This window comes from Phyllobates terribilis, unplaced genomic scaffold (assembly GCF_046119375.1).
Source record: "Phyllobates terribilis strain yellow unplaced genomic scaffold, ASM4611937v1 Scaffold_318__1_contigs__length_2195899, whole genome shotgun sequence".
Classification (NCBI taxonomy): domain Eukaryota; kingdom Metazoa; phylum Chordata; class Amphibia; order Anura; family Dendrobatidae; genus Phyllobates; species Phyllobates terribilis.
Genome location: NW_027363078.1, coordinates 1,127,389 through 1,147,925, shown reverse-complemented (window position 1 = coordinate 1,147,925; position 20,537 = coordinate 1,127,389). Strand labels below are relative to the sequence as shown.

Genomic DNA, 20,537 nt, shown 5'->3' with positions numbered 1-20,537 from the left:
TATTTCTATTATCTGCTGAGTGGAGAGGTAAACTCTTCTATATTTCTATTATCTGCTGAGTGGAGAGGTAAACTCTTCTATATTTCTATCATTATCTGCTGAGTGGAGAGGTAAACTCTTCTATATTTCTATTATCTGCTGAGCGGAGAGGTAAACTCTTCTATATTTCTATCTTTATCTGCTGAGTGGAGAGGATAACTCTTCTATATTTCTATCATTATCTGCTGAGCGGAGAGGTATGCTCTTCTATATTTCTATTATCTGCTGAGTGGAGAGGTAAACTCTTCTATATTTCTATTATCTGCTGAGCGGAGAGGTAAACTCTTCTATATTTCTATTATCTGCTGAGTGGAGAGGTAAACTCTTCTATATTTCTATTATCTGCTGAGCGGAGAGGTAAACTCTTCTATATTTCTATTATCTGCTGAGTGGAGAGGTAAACTCTTCTATATTTCTATTATCTGCTGAATGGAGAGGTAAACTCTTCTATATTTCTATTATCTGCTGAGGGGAGAGGTAAACTCTTCTATATTTCTATTATCTGCTGAGTGGAGAGGTAAACTCTTCTATATTTCTATTATCTTCTGAGTGGAGAGGTAAACTCTTCTATATTTCTATTATCTGCTGAGTGGAGAGGTAAACTCTTCTATATTTCTTTCATTATCTGCTGAGCGGAGAGGTAAACTCTTCTATATTTCTATCATTATTTGGTGAGCGGAGAGGTAAACTCTTCTATATTTCTATTATCTGCTGAGTGGAGAGGTAAACTCTTCTATATTTCTATTATCTGCTGAGCGGAGAGGTAAACTCTTCTATATTTCTATCATTATCTGCTGAGCGGAGAGGTAAACTCTTCTATATTTCTATCATTATCTGCTGAGCGGAGAGGTAAACTCTTCTATATTTCTATCATTATCTACTGAGCAGAGAGGTAAACTCTTCTATATTTCTATCATTTGCTGAGTGGAGAGGTAAACTCTTCTATATTTCTATTATCTGCTGAATGGAGAGGTAAACTCTTCTACATTTCTATCATTATCTGCTGAGCGGAGAGGTAAACTCTTCTATATTTCTATCATTATCTGCTGAGCGGAGAGGTAAACTCTTCTATATTTCTATTATTATCTGCTGAGCGGAGAGGTAAACTCTTCTATATTTCTATCATTTGCTGAGTGGAGAGGTAAACTCTTCTATATTTCTATCATTTGCTGAGCGGAGAGGTAACCTCTTCTATATTTCTATTATCTGCTGAATGGAGAGGTAAACTCTTCTACATTTCTATCATTATCTGCTGAGCGGAGAGGTAAACTCTTCTATATTTCTATCATTATCTGCTGAGCGGAGAGGTAAACTCTTCTATATTTCTATTATCTGCTGAGTGGAGAGGTAAACTCTTCTATATTTCTATTTGCTGAGTGGAGAGGTAAACTCTTCTATATTTCTATTATCTTCTGAGTGGAGAGGTAAACTCTTCTATATTTCTATTTGCTGAGTGGAGAGGTAAACTCTTCTATATTTCTATTATCTGCTGAGTGGAGAGGTAAACTCTTCTATATTTCTATTATCTGCTGAGTGGAGAGGTAAACTCTTCAATATTTCTATTATCTGCTGAATGGAGAGGTAAACTCTTCTATATTTCTATCATTATCTGATGAGTGTAGAGGTAAACTCTTCTATATTTCTATCATTATCTGCTGAGCGGAGAGGTAAACTCTTCTATATTTCTATCATTATTTGCTGAGCGGAGAGGTAAACTCTTCTATATTTCTATTATCTGCTCAGTGGAGAGGTAAACTCTTCTATATTTCTATTATCTGCTGAGTGGAGAGGTAAACTCTTCTATATTTCTATCATTATCTGCTGAGCGGAGAGGTAAACTCTTCTATATTTCTATCATTATCTGCTGAGCGGAGAGGTAAACTCTTCTATATTTCTATCATTATCTGCTGAGCGGAGAGGTAAACTCTTCTATATTTCTATCATTATCTGCTGAGCGGAGAGGTAAACTCTTTTATATTTCTATTATCTGCTGAGCAGAGAGGTAAATAAACTCTTCTATATTTCTATTATCTGCTGAGCGGAGAGGTAAACTCTTCTATATTTCTATTATCTGCTGAGTGGGGAGGTAAACTCTTCTATATTTCTATTATCTGCTGAGTGGAGAGGTAAACTCTTCTATGTTTCTATTATCTGCTGAGTGGAGAGGTAAACTCTTCTATATTTCTATTATTATCTGCTGAGCGGAGAGGTAAATAAACTCTTCTATATTTCTATTATCTGCTGAGTGGAGAGGTAAACTCTTCTATATTTCTATCATCTGCTGAGTGGAGAGGTAAACTCTTCTATATTTCTATTATCTGTTGAACGGAGAGGTAAACTCTTCTATATTTCTATTATTATCTGCTGAGTGGAGAGATAAACTCTTCTATATTTCTATCATTTGCTGAGTGGAGAGGTAAACTCTTCTATATTTCTATTTGCTGAGTGGAGAGGTAAACTTCTATATTTCTATTATCTGCTGAGTGGAGAGGTAAACTCTTCTATATTTCTATCATTATCTGCTGAGTGGAGAGGTAAACTCTTCTATATTTCTATCATTATCTGCTGAGCGGAGAGGTAAACTCTTCTATATTTCTATCATTATCTGCTGAGTGGAGAGGTAAACTCTTCTATATTTCTATCATTATTTGCTGAGCGGAGAGGTAAACTCTTCTATATTTCTATCATTATTTGCTGAGCGGAGAGGTAAACTCTTCTATATTTCTATTATCTGCTCAGTGGAGAGGTAAACTCTTCTATATTTCTATTATCTGCTGAGCGGAGAGGTAAACTCTTCTATATTTCTATCATTATCTGCTGAGCGGAGAGGTAAACTCTTCTATATTTCTATCATCTGTTGAGCGGAGAGGTAAACTCTTCTATATTTCTATCATTATCTACTGAGCAGAGAGGTAAACTCTTCTATATTTCTATCATTTGCTGAGTGGAGAGGTAAACTCTTCTATATTTCTATCATTATCTGCTGAGCGGAGAGGTAAACTCTTCTATATTTCTATCATTATCTGCAGACCGGAGAGGTAAACTCTTCTATATTTCTATCATCTGTTGAGCGGAGAGGTAAACTCTTCTATATTTCTATCATTATCTACTGAGCAGAGAGGTAAACTCTTCTATATTTCTATCATTTGCTGAGTGGAGAGGTAAACTCTTCTATATTTCTATTTGCTGAGTGGAGAGGTAAACTCTTCTATATTTCTATTATCTTCTGAGTGGAGAGGTAAACTCTTCTATATTTCTATCATTATCTGCTGAGTGGAGCGGTAAACTCTTCTATATTTCTATCATCTGCTGAGCGGAGAGGTAAACTCTTCTATATTTCTATCATTATCTGCTGAGCGGAGAGGTAAACTCTTCTATATTTCTATCATTATTTGCTGAGCGGAGAGGTCAACTCTTCTATATTTCTATTATCTGCTGAGTGGAGAGGTAAACTCTTCTATATTTCTATTATCTGCTGAGCGGAGAGGTAAACTCTTCTATATTTCTATCATTATCTGCTGAGTGGAGAGGTAAACTCTTCTATATTTCTATCATTATCTGCTGAGCGGAGAGGTAAACTCTGCTATATTTCTATCATTATCTACTGAGCAGAGAGGTAAACTCTTCTATATTTCTATCATTTGCTGAGTGGAGAGGTAAACTCTTCTATATTTCTATCATTATCTGCTGAGCGGAGAGGTAAACTCTTCTATATTTCTATCATTATCTGCTGAGCGGAGAGGTAAACTCTTCTATATTTCTATCATTATCTGCTGAGCGGAGAGGTAAACTCTTTTATATTTCTATTATCTGCTGAGCAGAGAGGTAAATAAACTCTTCTATATTTCTATTATCTGCTGAGCGGAGAGGTAAACTCTTCTATATTTCTATTATCTGCTGAGTGGGGAGGTAAACTCTTCTATATTTCTATTATCTGCTGAGTGGAGAGGTAAACTCTTCTATGTTTCTATTATCTGCTGAGTGGAGAGGTAAACTCTTCTATATTTCTATTATTATCTGCTGAGCGGAGAGGTAAATAAACTCTTCTATATTTCTATTATCTGCTGAGTGGAGAGGTAAACTCTTCTATATTTCTATCATCTGCTGAGTGGAGAGGTAAACTCTTCTATATTTCTATTATCTGTTGAACGGAGAGGTAAACTCTTCTATATTTCTATTATTATCTGCTGAGTGGAGAGGTAAACTCTTCTATATTTCTATCATTTGCTGAGTGGAGAGGTAAACTCTTCTATATTTCTATTTGCTGAGTGGAGAGGTAAACTTCTATATTTCTATTATCTGCTGAGTGGAGAGGTAAACTCTTCTATATTTCTATCATTATCTGCTGAGTGGAGAGGTAAACTCTTCTATATTTCTATCATTATCTGCTGAGCGGAGAGGTAAACTCTTCTATATTTCTATCATTATCTGCTGAGTGGAGAGGTAAACTCTTCTATATTTCTATCATTATTTGCTGAGCGGAGAGGTAAACTCTTCTATATTTCTATTATCTGCTCAGTGGAGAGGTAAACTCTTCTATATTTCTATTATCTGCTGAGCGGAGAGGTAAACTCTTCTATATTTCTATCATTATCTGCTGAGCGGAGAGGTAAACTCTTCTATATTTCTATCATCTGTTGAGCGGAGAGGTAAACTCTTCTATATTTCTATCATTATCTACTGAGCAGAGAGGTAAACTCTTCTATATTTCTATCATTTGCTGAGTGGAGAGGTAAACTCTTCTATATTTCTATCATTATCTGCTGAGCGGAGAGGTAAACTCTTCTATATTTCTATCATTATCTGCAGACCGGAGAGGTAAACTCTTCTATATTTCTATCATCTGTTGAGCGGAGAGGTAAACTCTTCTATATTTCTATCATTATCTACTGAGCAGAGAGGTAAACTCTTCTATATTTCTATCATTTGCTGAGTGGAGAGGTAAACTCTTCTATATTTCTATTTGCTGAGTGGAGAGGTAAACTCTTCTATATTTCTATTATCTTCTGAGTGGAGAGGTAAACTCTTCTATATTTCTATCATTATCTGCTGAGTGGAGCGGTAAACTCTTCTATATTTCTATCATCTGCTGAGCGGAGAGGTAAACTCTTCTATATTTCTATCATTATCTGCTGAGCGGAGAGGTAAACTCTTCTATATTTCTATCATTATTTGCTGAGCGGAGAGGTCAACTCTTCTATATTTCTATTATCTGCTGAGTGGAGAGGTAAACTCTTCTATATTTCTATTATCTGCTGAGCGGAGAGGTAAACTCTTCTATATTTCTATCATTATCTGCTGAGTGGAGAGGTAAACTCTTCTATATTTCTATCATTATCTGCTGAGCGGAGAGGTAAACTCTTCTATATTTCTATCATTATCTACTGAGCAGAGAGGTAAACTCTTCTATATTTCTATCATTTGCTGAGTGGAGAGGTAAACTCTTCTATATTTCTATCATTATCTGCTGAGCGGAGAGGTAAACTCTTCTATATTTCTATCATTATCTGCTGAGCGGAGAGGTACTCTCTTCTATATTTCTATTATTTGCTGAGTGGAGAGGTAAACTCTTCTATATTTCTATTATCTGCTGAGTGGAGAGGTAAACTCTTCTATATTTCTATCATTATCTGCTGAGTGGAGAGGTAAACTCTTCTATATTTCTATCATTATCTGCTGAGCGGAGAGGTAAACTCTTCTATATTTCTATTATCTGCTGAGTGGAGAGGTAAACTCTTCTATATTTCTATTATCTGCTGAGTGGAGAGGTAATCTCTTCTATATTTCTATCATTATCTGCTGAGCGGAGAGGTAAACTCTTCTATATTTCTATCATTATCTGCTGAGCGGAGAGGTAAACTCTTCTATATTTCTATTATCTGCTGAGTGGAGAGGTAAACTCTTCTATATTTCTATTATCTGCTGAGTGGAGAGGTAAACTCTTCTATATTTCTATCATTATCTGCTGAGTGGAGAGGTAAACTCTTCTATAGTTCTATTATCTGCTGAGTGGAGAGGTAAACTCTTCTATATTTCTATTATCTGCTGAGTGGAGAGGTAAACTCTTCTATATTTCTATTATCTGCTGAGCGGAGAGGTAAACTCTTCTATATTTCTATCATTATCTGCTGAGCGGAGAGGTAAACTCTTCTATATTTCTATTATCTGCTGAGTGGAGAGGTAAACTCTTCTATATTTCTATCATTATCTGCTGAGTGGAGAGGTAAACTCTTCTATATTTCTATCATTATCTACTGAGCAGAGAGGTAAACTCTTCTATATTTCTATCATTATCTACTGAGCAGAGAGGTAAACTCTTCTATATTTCTATTATCTGCTGAGTGGATATTTAAACTCTTCTATATTTCTATTATCTGCTGAGCGGAGAGGTAAACTCTTCTATATTTCTATCACTATCTGCTGAGCGGAGACGTAAACTCTTTTGTACCATCATTTTCTGAGTGCAAAGGTATAAAGTTTTCTTCTCCGCTCAGCAAATATAAGCAGTTCCCAACTTCTGAACATCTGAATTACATATGATCCCAAGTTCCGAAATGTAAGATGATAAACATAAATCTAATACCTAATCACTGTAGCATCGGCGACTCTGCCCCCTGCCAGGCCGAGACGCCGTCCCTCTCACCGCCGCGCTCCCCGCCCGGCGTCCTCCAGCGCTCCTCTTCCCGCTGCTGTCAGCGCGCCAGCTTCCCGGGCACTGTTCTTAGGGCACGCGCGCGCGCTCCCTCCCTCTTAAAGAGGCCGCGCGCGCCGTCCTAAGGAGTCCCTGGCCAGTTGCCGGAGGTCGTCCCATATATAAGGCACCTCCTCCAAAATGGAGGTGCCCTAGCAATAGTTGTTGCATAGTGTACTTACCTCTGCTTCAGCCCTCAGTTCCCGTTGCTATCCTGGCTGCTAGTCCTGCCCGCCAGCCTGACTACCTTTCCAGTCCGCCAGCCTGAGCACTCTCCAGCCCGACAGTCTGTCTTCCGTTCGGTCCCCAGTCTGTCTATGGGCTCTGCCCGCCTCCTTACCTGGAAGCACCTGCCCGTTACCTGCCATGCCTACCTGGAGGCTCCTGCTTGCTACCTGCCGTGCCTACCTGGAGGCTCCTGCCCGTCACTTGCCGTGACCACCTGACAGCCTACCTAGAGGCTCCTGCCTGTCACCTGCCGTGACCACCTGCAGCCTACCTAGAGGCTCCTGCCTGTCACCTGCCGTGACCACCTGACAGCCTACCTAGAGGCTCCTGCCTGTCACCTGCCGTGACCACCTGACCGCCTACCTAGAGGCTCCCGCCTGTCGCCTGCCGTGTCTGCCAGTCCATCTACCCGGATCACTCGTCAGTCTGCCTGCTGTGCCCATCTGCAATATCGGTCGGTCCCTGCCATCTGTACCGTAGGAGTCACCTGCTCCTTTAAAAGGTCGTCCCCAGAGTAGCACCTGGTCCCTCTGCTCGGACCCTCCCTGGTCACGGAGTCGATTGAGCCACCTTACGACCTTGGTCACTCCGAGTTGATACCTAGTTACGCCCCTCTGGGTCCCTCCTTGCACCGCAGCACAGAGGTTCCACCACCCGGATTCGTAACAGTTTGCTCGGGCCATGGAACCCAGTGGCCCCTAAGCTCCTTCGCTCTCTGACCTGTACCAGGAGGTTTCTCTTCAGAGATCCCAACAGGAAACCATCCTGAACTTCCTGCGGAATGTCAACTCCCGCCTGGACACGCTGTCTGTCCCACCTGTGTCCGCCTCGAGTCGTGCCACTCCCGCTCCGGCAGCGCCGCTGCCCATCAATACCACGGCATCCAACCCAGGTCCCCGGCTTTCTGCACCTCCTCATTTTGGAGGTGACCCCGTCTCATGTCGGGGCTTTCTGAACCAGTGCACGCTGCACTTTGAACTTCTGGCACATCAGTTTCCCTCCGACCGGGCCAAGGTGGCGTTCATCATGTCTCACCTCACCGGGGAAACACTGGCATGGCTTAACCCCCTATGGGAGAGAGGGGATTCCCTGGTGTCTGATCTTCCGGCTTTCCTCTCTGCCTTCCGGAGGGTCTTCGATGAACCTGGACTTAGGATTTCTACTGCCTCCTCTTTGCTCCGTCTCCGCCAAGAATGTCTCACCGTGGCCCAGTATGCCATACGGTTCCGTACCCTCGCCTCTGAGCTCGCCAGCGAGGCACTGGTGTCCACCTTTTGGGAGGGCCTTTCCAGTCGGATCAAGGACGAGCTAGCCGGTCGGGACATCCCCACCACTCTGGATGACCTGGTGTCGCTAGCCACCCGGATTGACATCCGTTTCGTGGGACGTGCTAAAGAGACTACCCGGCAGAGAAGATTTCCTCATCTTGCTCCTACTTTCCAGAGACCTGCCTCTCAATTAGCAATTGCGCGGGCACGCTCGCCCGAACCTATGCTGGTCGACCAGACCAAGATGTTCAAATCTCACCAAGAGTCACGCTGAGCCGAGGGGAGCTGTTTCTACTGTGGCAGTAAGGAGCACTTCATCTGTTCCTGCCCGGTGAAGCCGGGAAACGCCAGTGCCTAGGACCTCTCGGAGAGGTCATCCTGGGCAAAAGTAAACCCTCTCCTTCCCTGACTTTGTCTGTCTCTATCTCCTGGGAAGAGAACCGCTACTTTGAAATTGCACACCTGGATTCCGGAGCTGCTGGGAACCTCATTTCCCAGTCCCTGGTAGAGAAATATCACATTCCCACCAAACCTCTGGCCGAACCATTGGCAGTCGCCTCCGTGGATGGAAGACTCCTTCCAGTATCCATCCTGCTCGTCACAGAACCTATAACCCTGCAGGTGGGAATGCTGCACTCTGAGAGGATCTCCTTCCATGTGCTTTCTGGTCTCTCTCACTCCCTATTGCTATGTCTACCTTGGCTTCAGACACATGAACCCGTGCTGAATTGGCAATCATGTGAAGTTCTCCGTTGGGGGCAGGATTGCCATAAGACCTGCCTGGTCCCGGTCCGCCCGGTTCGTCCTCCACCAATCCCGGCTAATCTACCCGGTTTACCGGCACCTTACTGGTCCTATGCAGATGTCTTCGACAAAAAGGAATGCTCCCGCCGTCTTCCAAGAATTAGTCAACGACATCTTCCGTGACCTTCTTTATTCCTGCGTGGTGGTGTACCTGGACGACATCTTGGTCTTCTCTCCGGACCTTCCCTCACACCGGAGGGATGTTCGTCAGGTCCTGCTTAGGCTCAGGCAGAATCACCTCTATGCCAAATTTGAGAAGTGCCTCTTCGAGCAGACCTCCCTTCTGTTCCTGGGCTATATTATCGCCCAGACAGGTCTACGAATGGACCCTGAGAAGCTCTCTGCTGTCTTAAAGTGGCCCCTTCCGGAGGGGTTGAAGGCTATTCAGCGATTCCTGGGCTTCGCCAACTACTACCGTCTCTTCATCCTGCACTTCTCTTCCCGGACTGCTCCCATATCTGCGCTCACCCGTAAGGGAGCAAATCCCAAGGAATGGCCGCCCGAAGCTGAGGAGGCCTTCCTTTCCTTAAAGCAAGCCTTCTCCTCTGCCCCAGTGCTGCACCGTCCAGACTGCAACAAACAGTTCTTCCTGGAGGTTGATGCTTCCTCCTCCAGAGCCGGAGCTGTGCTCACCCAAAAATCTTCATCCGGGAGAATGGTAACCTGCGGCTTCTTCTCCAAACTGTTCTCCTCGTCTGAGCGCAACTACTCCATAGGAGACCGAAAACTGCTAGCCATCAAATTGGCGCTGGAGGAGTGGCGTTCCAGCCGGTCACCTCCTGCCTCTCCCCGTACCTGCTGCCCCGTGGCAGCACATTGCTATGGACTTTATTACAGATCTCCCTGTTTCTGCTGGTTGTACAGTCATTTGGGTGGTCGCCGACCGCTTTTCTAAAACGGCCCACTTCATCCCTCTGCCTGATCTCCTGTCTGCATCGGAGCTGGCTAAGGACTTCATCCTTCACATCTTCCGTCTCCATGGCCTACCCCTCCACATTGTGTTCGATCGAGGGGTTCAGTTCACATCACACTTCTGGAGAGCTATGTGTAAGCTGCTGGATGTCACCCTGGATTTCTCCTCCGCTTACCATCCTCAGTCCAATGGCCAAGTGGAGCGTATCAACCAGATCCTTACCAGCTACCTCTGGCACTTTGTTAACGCTCACCATACCGATTGGGTGGAGCTCCTACCATGGGCCGAGTTCTCCTACAACAACCATGAGAGCGAATCTACTTCCAAGTCCCCGTTCTTCGTAGTCTATGGTCAACATCCCCGGATTCCATTTCCCGTCTCCGCTTCTGTGGACAACCCTGCCGCGGAGTCTCTGGTAAGCGAATTTTCCACCATTTGGGAAAATACTAGTGTGGTGAGGCCAGGGACTGGAAATTCATATTCCCAGCTATGAAGTTCTCAGCAGGAATACTAGTCTGTCTGACTTCAAAGGACCCCAGGGGAAATGGTGTATTCCCAACAGTCAGGATATGACTTAATTACCATTACGTTACTATGCTGGCTCCAAAAGGCAATTACCAAAAGGATGCTATTGCCCAGGATGGCGTTCACAGGGACATGACCAATGTTTATAACGAGTAATACTGATTGTCATAGCAGCTGACCAATGTAAGGAATATGCCGTGAGAGAAAAGGTATAGTGCTAGGTGTGAGGGACAACATCATATATTGCGTCATTGATGGGATAGTTATTACCCAGACCATAATGATAGCAGCCTGCAATATGATGTGTACTATGTACAAGGTGAGATGTTCTGCTTGTGCTATAGGACACTGTATTGGAGGTTGACATACAGGATGGTCAGCAAGGGGTTGGAGGGCCATGTGTTCCCCCCTTCTTGCTGCTGCTTCCAGGTAATCAGCATTAACACAATGGGTACCTGGGCCTGCAGTCTCACTTCCGAGAGAACAAAGTATTTACATCAGCATTTGTTTCCCTTCAATACATCAACCCCTGTGAGCCTCCATTCGATTCCAGGGTGACAAGCCAGGAGAGAATTGAATACAGGTCAGCTATGATATATCCCTTTGTAGTGCTAACGCCTATTCCTGACAAGAGTATGGGGGAGCTAATTGAATCATGGCAATGAGGAATAGCTAATTGAATTACCTCTGAAGTCAGGGGAAAGCTCCTGTGTTAGATCAATTACCATGCGCACCTTACAATGAGAATATTGCTGGGAAATGGATTATGAAATGTTTGATAGAAGGGAAAAGGAGATTACATGTAAATCGCCTATTTTCTGCCCTGCCCAAGTTACGTATAAATGTGTCCCTCTGTGAGAGAGGAGGGGTCTTCTGTTGAGGGTCACCTGTCGCTACAGATGTGCAGAAAGACACAAGGAACCACCCTGGACCCATGACAGCAACCCTCCTGCCGTGTCCAGAGACCTTTGATGAAAGTGTGGTATATTCACTTTTATTCCTTTTAATTTTATTGTATCTTATTACTGCTTCCTTACTGTATTTGTCTGACTACTGTATATATATATCAGGTATATATTGTACCTAGCATCGCTCTTTTGAGTAAATAAATATCTAAAATTTATAAGCTCGCTTCACATTATCCTAAACCCGGAACTCACGGAAGTTGTGAGGAAGGATCAGGGGCACGTGGCTCCGATGGGTTTGTGACAACTAGGTCCGCACTTCTTCAGTCCTCCGAGCAGATGATGCTCACAAGAGACGTCTGGACCCGCCTCAATTCCGTCCGGGAGACAAGGTTTGGCTCTCCTCCAAACATGTTCGGCTCAAAATACCCTCCTATAAGTTGGGTCCTCGGTTCATCGGTCCATTTGAAGTCCTCAAACAAATCAGCCCAGTGGCCTACAAGTTAAAACTCCCGGCCACCTTGCGGATTCCCAACTCCTTCCACGTATCTCTCCTCAAACCAGTTGTGTTTAATTCTTTTTCCAACAATCCAGGTACTCCCCCTGCCCCTGTTTCCGCTGAGGACGTTTTTGAGATAGAGAACATTCTGGCCACCAAGAGGGTAAGAGGAAAAACCTTTTTTCTGGTGGATTGGAAGGGGTTTGGCCCAGAGGAGAGAGCTTGGGAACCCTGGGGGAACATTCATGCCCTGCTTCTCCTTAAAAAATTTCTCCTAGAGGCTCCTGCCTGTCACCGGCCGTGACCACCTGACAGCCTACCTAGAGGCTCCTGCCTGTCACCTGCCGTGACCACCTGACAGCCTACCTAGAGGCTCCTGCCTGTCACCTGCGTGACCACCTGACAGCCTACCTAGAGGCTCCTGCCTGTCACCTGCCGTGACCACCTGACCGCCTACCTAGAGGCTGTCGCCTGCCGTGTCTGCCAGTCCATCTACCCGGATCACTCGTCAGCCTGCCTGCTGTGCCCATCTGCAATATCGGTCAGTCCCTGCCATCTGTACCTTAGGAGTCACCTGCTCCCTTACAAGGTTGTCCCCAGAGTAGCACCTGGTCCCTCTGCTCGGACCCTCCCTGGTCACGGAGTCGATTGAGCCGCCGTACGACCTAGGTCGCTCCGAGTTGATACCTAGTTACGCCCCTCTGGGTCTCTCCTTGCACCGCAGCACAGAGGTTCCACCACCCAGATCCGTAACAATCACTCACTTCTCCGATGAGCTCGCTGGCTGTAGTACGGTCCTATGCACCATAGGGTGTCTTGTTTCCGGCCTCCTCACCATAGGTCAGGACTTCCAGCCGCTTTCAGGCCTCAGAAGTCTCAGCGCATTGTAAGGTTGTGATGTCATGATGTGTGTTGTAACTTGTGACGTGTAGTGACCGTTGAGGCTTGAATGTGGCGTTAAGTCCTGAATTATGGTGCACGATGGCGGGCAGGAATTCGGCCCAGAGTGGTCGGTAATGAGGCGAGTGTTAAACATACAGTTTATGTTATTAACGTCTTTTTGTGGGTGTTGTCTCCAGAACTCCACCCACTATTCCAGATGTGGTCTCAGTAGTCTCTTTACACTAGTTCACAATCAGTGTCTACTGAGGGAGGAAAATGGGTCAATTCTCTAAGGGTCTCTATCCATACACAGGATTACACAATAGTGAAGAAGACATCGGATGACTCCCATCATTGTGTGACTCCTATTATCCATCTCCACGAGAAGAGGTGGATTCTGGGAAATGACTGCAGCAGGAGCCCCATCACAGAGCTATCCCTGCACTCCCCTATACATGAGAAGAAGATCCTAGAAATCACGAACAAGATCACCGAGCTGCTGACCGGAGAGGTGAATGCTGGGAGATTTTACAGTGGCCACCCCTGGTCAAAATTACTGTTATTGTTAATAGTTAAGCAAGTTGAAGATGAAATGATCTCTAAAACGCCTAAAGTTACAGATGACACATTTCCCCTGGATTTTAGGCAAAAAAATACATACTTTAATTTTTTACATTTTAAATATTACAAAACGGAAAATGGGCCGATGCAAAAGTTTGGGCACCCTTGGAGATTTGTGTGCTCAGATAACTTTGCCCAAGGTTTCAGACCTTAATTAGCCTGTTAGGGTTATGGCTTCTTCACTATCATCGTTAGGAAAGGCCAGTGATGCCAATTTCCAGCTTTATAAAAACCCAGCCTCCCCTAACCTTCTGCCAAAACCAGCAGCCATGGGTTCTTCTAAGCAGCTGCCAAGCTCTGACAATGGTGGAGGCCACAAAGCAGGAGAAGGCTATAAGAAGATAGAAAAGCATTTTCAAATTGCCCTTTCCTCAGTTCAAAGTGTAATGAAGAAATGGCAGTTACCAGGAACAGTGGAGGTCAAGATAAGGTTTGGAAGACCAAGCAAAATTTCAGGGACATCTGCTCGTAGGATTGCTAGAAAGGCAAATCAGAATCCCCGCTTGACTGCAAAAGACCTTCAAAAAGATTTAGCAGACTCTGGACTTGTGGGACATTGTTCTACTGTTCAGAGACACCTGCACAAATATGGCCTTCATGGAAGAGTCATCAGGAGAAAACCTCTCCTGCGTCCTCACCATACAATTCGGCATCAGAAGTATGCAAAAGAACATCAAAACAAACCTGATGCATTTTGGAAACAAGTCCTGTGGACCGATGAGGGCGAGATAGAAATCTTTGGCCACAATGATCCAAGGTATGTGTGGAGAAAAAAGGGCACAGAATTTCTCGCCAAGCATTAAGCATGAGGGAGGGTCAATCATGCTTTGGGGTTGTGCTGCAGCCAATGGCATGGGGAACATTTAGAGGAAAGAATTCAATGAAATTTCAACAAATTATTGATGCAAGCATAAAACCATCTGTAAAAAAGCTGAAGATGAAAAGAGGATGGCTTCTACAAATGGATAATGATCCTAAACACACGTCAAAATCCACAATAGAGGACCTCAAAAGGCGCAAGCTGACGGTTTTACAATGACCTTCACAGTCCCCTGATCTGAACATCATTGAAAATCTGTGGCTAGACCTCAAAATAACATAGCATGCAAGATGCCCCAGGAATCTCACAGAACGGGAAGTGTTTCCCAAGAAAGAATGGAGGAAAATCTCTCAAACAAGAAATGAACGACTCTTGTCTGGCTACAAAAAGCGTTTACAAGCTGTGATACTTTCAAAAGGGGGCGCTATAGGTACTAACCATCCTGGGTGCCCACACTTTTACTTTGTCCCATTTTCCTTTTTGGAATTGTTAAAATGTAAAAAGATAAATATATATTAGTATATATATATTACCCGTAGTAATCATGTGTGGTCATGTATGGTTTGTCGTGACTCCGGAGAGCGCAGAACAACTTCACTTCCCAGCATCTATTTCTGACACATCCCAGGAAGCTGCAGCATCTGGATTCTAAGCTTTATAGCTGTTGTGTCTCACACAACCCGATCAGGTGAGCAGTTCTAATACTTATTTACGTTACATAAGACCCTATTGCGCTCTTGCATTTTTTTCATAGATCTGTAACTTTAGGCCTTTTAGATCATTTCATCATCAACTTACTTAACTGTTCACAATAACAGAAATTTGACCCGGTGCCCAAACTTTTACATGCCCGTTGTTCAGTCATACACTGGAGGATTCTGGGTGATGAGAGGAGAGGAGACTGCTGGGAGATTATACAGTATACACTGGAGGATTCTGGGTGATGAGAGGAGAGGAGACTGCTGGAGATTATACAGTATACACTGGAGGATTCTGAGTGATGAGAGGAGAGGAGACTGCTGGGAGATTATACAGTATACACTGGAGGATTCTGGGTGATGAGCGGAGACTGCTGGGAGATTATACAGTATACACTGGAGGATTCTGGGTGATGAGAGGAGAGGAGACTGCTAGGAGATTATAGAGTATACACTGGAGGATTCTGGGTGATGAGAGGAGAGGAGACTGCTGGGAGATTATACTGTATACACTGGAGGATTCTGGGTGATGAGCGGAGACTGCTGGGAGATTACACAGTATACACTGGAGGATTCTGGGTGATGTGCTTAGAGGAGACTGCTGGGAGATTATACATTATAAACTGGAGGACTCTGGGTGATGAGCGGAGACTGCTGGGAGATTATACAGTATACACTGGAGGATTCTGGGTGATAAGAGGAGAGGAGACTGCTGGGAGATTATACAGTATACACTGGAGGATTCTGGGTGAGGAGAGGTGACTGCTGGCGGATTATACAGTATACACTGGAGGATTCTGTGTGATGAGAGGAGAAGAGACTGCTGGAGATTATACAGTACTAGATGGTGGCCCGATTCGAACGCATCGGGTATTCTAGAATAGGTATGCAGCCGACGGGGCGCAATTAGCAGAGCGTTCGGCAACCGCGACCAATCAGCAAAGCGGTGTTTAAATTTGGCCCCAAAGTCACTGATTAGTTGCGTCTGACGGCCGCGACCAATCAGTGATTTTGGCGCAAAATTTAAACAACGCTCTGTTGATTGGTCGCGGCTGTCAGACGCGACTAATCAGCGACTTTGGGGCCAAATTTAAACCCCGCTCTGCATCGCTCTGCTGATTGGTCACGGTCGCCGGCCTCGACCAATCAGCAGAGCGTTGTTTAAATTTGGCGCCAAAATCGCTGATTGGTCGCGTGCGGCGGCCGCGACCAATCAGCTAACCGTGTTAGTGAGGAATGGAGAGCGTGTTTAAATTTGGCACCAAAATCGCTGATTAGTCGCGACCGCGACCAATCAGCAAAGAGGTGTTTAAATTTGGCGACAATACTGCTGATTGGTCACGGCCGGCGACCGCGACCAATCAGCAGAGCGGTGTTTAAATTTGGCGCCAAAATCGCTGATTAGTCGCGGCTGAAGGCCGCGACCAATCAGCAGAGCGTTGTTTAAATTTTGCGCCAATACTGCTGATTGATCTCAGCCAGCGACCGCGATCAATCAGCAGAGTGTTGTTTAAATTTGGCGCCAAGCTCGCTGATTGGTCGCGGCCGCTATTTAAATGTGGCGCCCAAATCGGTGATTGGTCGCGGGCAGCGGCCGCGACCAATCAGCAGAGCGGTGTTTAACTTTAGCGCCAAGATCACTGATTGGTCGCGTGCGCAGAGCGCGACCAATCAGCGAATCGTATTGGTGAGGAGCGGGGAGCGGAATCGTATTAGTGAGGACCGGGGAGCGCCGCTGCCTGTGCAGCTACTTCCGCTGCGAGAACCCGGGACATGAGCGACTGCTCGCAGCAGAAGTATCCCGACCCGCAGCGCCGCTCCCCGGTCCTCCCTTCACACCCTAGCCGCAGATGTCCCCACAGTATCCGCATGGTATTACAAAGGTCCGGACATTTGTGTTAAAAATCGCTGATTGGTCGCTGGCGCTGCCCGCGACCAATCACCTATTTGGGTGCCAAATTTAAATATCGGCCGCGACCAATCACCGATCTTGGCTCCACATTTAAACACCGCTGTACTGATTGGTCGCGGACGCTATTTAAATGTGGCGCCAAAATCGGTGATTGGTCGCGCCCAGCGTCGGCGACCAATCAGCACAGCGGTGTTTAAATGTGGAGCCAAGATCGGTGATTGGTCGCGGCCGATATTTAAATTTGGCGCCCAAATCGGTGATTGGTCGCGGGCCAAGACTGCGACCAATCACCGATTTGTGCGGCACATTTAAATAGCGGCCGCGACCAATTGGATGTCAGCGCCGCTCCCCGGTCCTCCCTTCACACCCTTGCCGCATGGATGTCAGCGGCGCTGCCTGTGCGGATACTTCCGCTGTGAGAACCCGGGACATAGCGGGCGCTCGCAGCAGAAGTATCCCGACCTGCAGCGCTCTTCTCCCGGCTGCATCGCCGCTCAGCTCCGTCCTGCAGATGAGCCGCTAACGGCCGCCATCTTTTTTCAGAAATCCCGCGGCGCTGATTGGCTGCTGCCGGACCAATGAGCGACGTGGGATTTCCTGGACAGACAGACAGACACACACACAGATAGACAGACAGACGGGATAAGACGAGTATATATATATAGATACACTGGAGGATTCTGGGTGATGAGAGGAGAGGAGACTGCTGGGAGATTATACAGTATACACTGGAGGATTCTGGGTGATGAGCGGAGACTGCTGGGAGATTATACAGTATACACTGGAGGATTTTGGGTGATGAGAGGAGACTGCTGGGAGATTATACAGTATACACTGGAGGATTCTGGGTGATAAGAGGAGAGGAGACTGCTTGGAGATTATACAGTATACACTGGAGGATTCTGGGTGATGAGAGGAGAGGAGACTGCTGGAGATTATACAGTATACACTGGAGGATTCTGGGTGATGAGAGGAGAGGAGACTGCTAGGAGATTATACAGTATACACTGGAGGATTCTGGGTGATGAGAGGAGACTGCTGGGAGATTATACAGTATACACTGGAGGATTCTGGGTGATGAACGGAGAGGAGACTGCTGGGAGATTATACAGTATACACTGGAAGATTCTGGGTGATGAGCGGAGAGGAGACTGCTGGGAGATTATACAGTATACGCTGGAGGATTCTGGGTGATGAGAGGAGACTGCTGGGAGATTATTCGGTATACACTGGAATATTCTGGGTGACGTCGCTCTCGTTGGTTGTCAGGTTCCTCTCCGGTGTCAGGACGTCGCTCTCTATTTCTCCATGGAGGAGTGGGATTATGTAGAAGGACACCAGGATTTGTACCAGGAGGTCTTGATGGAGGAGGAGCCCCGACCTTGTGCCTCCCCAGGTAAGAAGGTCGTTGCTGTCAGAAATCTTCATTATTGTTCTTTTGTGCTTTTGTTTTTTCCCTTTTCATTTCCCCCTGGTCTCCGCTGTGTGCAGGGTGCATTGTGTTGGTCGCACTTTTGGGGCGAGTTGTTACCAATTATTTTACCATATAATGACAGAGAAATCCGTAAACATTTCCCAATGTCAAAAAAGTCAAATGGCGCTCCTGTCCTTCCAAGCCCTGCCGTGCGCCCAAACACTGGTTTTCCCCCACATATGGGGTATCTGCGTGCTCAGGAGAAATTGCACAACAAATTTCTTGGTGCAATATCTCCTATTACTCTTATAAAAATGGAAAATTGGGGGCTGAAAAACATTTTTGTGGGAAAAATGTGAACATTTTATTTTTACGGCTCAATGTTATAAACTTCTGTGAAGCACCTGGGGTTCAAGGTGCTCACCACATATCTACATCAGTTTCCTGAGTGGTCTAGTTTCCAAAATGGTGTCACTTGTGGGGGGTTTCCACTGTTTAGGCACATCAGGGGCTCTCCAAACGCAACATGGCGTTCGCTAATTATTCAAGCAAATTTTACAATCAAAAAGTCAAATGGCGCTCCTTCCCTTCCGAGCCCTGCCGTACACCCAAACAATGGTTTTCTCCCACATATGGGGTATCTGCTTACTCAGAAGAAATTGCACAACACATTTTGGGGTCCATTTTTTCCTGTTACCATTGTGAGAATAAAAAAAATGGGGTCTGAAGTAACATTTTTATGAAAAAGTTAAATGTTTATTTTTTTTCTTCCATATTCCAAAAATTCCTGTGAAGCACCTGAAGGGTTAATAAACTTTCTTGAATGTGGTTTTGAGCACCTTGAGGGGTGAAGTTTTTAGAATGGTGTCACTTTTGGGTATTTTCTGTCATAAAGACCCCTCAAAGTCACTTCAAATGTGATGTGGTCCCTAAAAAAATGGTTTTGTAAATTTTGTTGGAAAAATGAGAAAATCGCTGGTCAACTTTTAACCCTTATAACTTCCGAAATTGTGCTGATGTGAAGTAGACCTGTGGGAAATGTTATTTATTATCTATTTTGTGTGACATATCTCTCTGATTTAAGGGCATGAAAATTCAAAATTTGAAAATTGCAAAATTTTCATTTTTTTTTTACAAATAAATGCAAGTCATATCGAAGAAATGTTATCACTATCATGTAGTATAATATGTCACAAAAAAAGAAACTCAGAATCAGGGGGATCCTTTAAAGCGTTCCAGAGTTACTTACCTCAAAGTGACAGCGGTCAGAATTGTAAAAATTGGCCCGGTCATTAACGTGCAAACCACCTTCGGGGGTAAAGGGGTTAAATAATATAGGGTTCTTGGCAACACTGTTTTTGATCAAAAATAGTATGAAAGCCATCCCACAATGGCAAGGTGACCCCATTCGGGATAGTCCTACTCTGTCTAATATTAAAAACCTTACCATGTATCAAAGTTGACCTCAGTGTGTGAATAAGGACAGACAAAGGACCTGGTCCCGAACTGTGGACACCAGCCTAGGGAAGCTTTAAATGTATTATCCAGCTCTAGGAAGGGAGGGCACACCCTGGTTTGCACAGAATGCAAAAAATACAAAGAAAAAACACAAAATTTGAGCTTGGTTTAAGTTGGTATACATGCAGCACATAGACGCATGTTCACAATGGTCATGAATCAGAAAAAGCTACAAGAAGTAAAATGAAGAAAGCGTGAGAATGTGGCCAAGTTCTAAAAGTTAGAGTGCACGAACCGAAATGGATGATGTCTACTGGCACCTACAGGGATGAAATGGATCCTCGAGAAGGCTGCTATAAAGGGTAGTGGGGTAGTACAGAAAAGACCCCACGGAGACCTCCGTGACACGCACAGCTTTGTCAGGGGAAGTGTGGCCTGACACCCTCACAACACACACACACATATATATGTATATATTTTATATACACATATTGATTGGCAAGTACATACTGGTGGTGAACATCGTGCAGGAGAAAACCACATGGACCAGAAAGAGTCATAAGGTGAGACACCTATGTGGTTGGGAATCAGCCGCCAGTGTCTAATAGCGCGGCTCGTCAGGTGTAGAGAGAAGCGAGCTGCCGGAAGTGGAAGCCACGGAGAATAGAAGATGAGGCAAGAGAGTCCCTGCAGGACTCGGAGTCGTCCCTGCACAACCTGGAAAGAACAAGAAGTCTCCTTGAGAGAATGTCTCATGTGTGATGCCTACCTCCTCCGCACTAGCATCAGTGCTGACATGGTATACAGGCGAGCGATTATACTGTATATGGAGATGACTGCGATTATACTGTATATGGAGA

General features: G+C 45.0%; 1 protein-coding gene across 3 annotated transcripts in view; it reads left to right on the top strand.

Annotated features, from left to right (window-relative positions):
• Window positions 1–20,537, top strand: part of LOC141221120 (uncharacterized) — a 249,516-nt gene that overhangs the window by 204,552 nt on the left and 24,427 nt on the right. For 2 of the 3 annotated variants that reach the window (XM_073666459.1, XM_073666460.1), the window contains exons 3-4: window positions 13,068–13,265; window positions 18,075–18,201. In XM_073666459.1, coding sequence (XP_073522560.1) covers window positions 13,068–13,265; window positions 18,075–18,201 — 325 coding nt within the window. The remainder of the gene's footprint in view (window positions 1–13,067; window positions 13,266–18,074; window positions 18,202–20,537) is intronic. The other variant, XM_073666461.1, reaches the window with a different exon arrangement.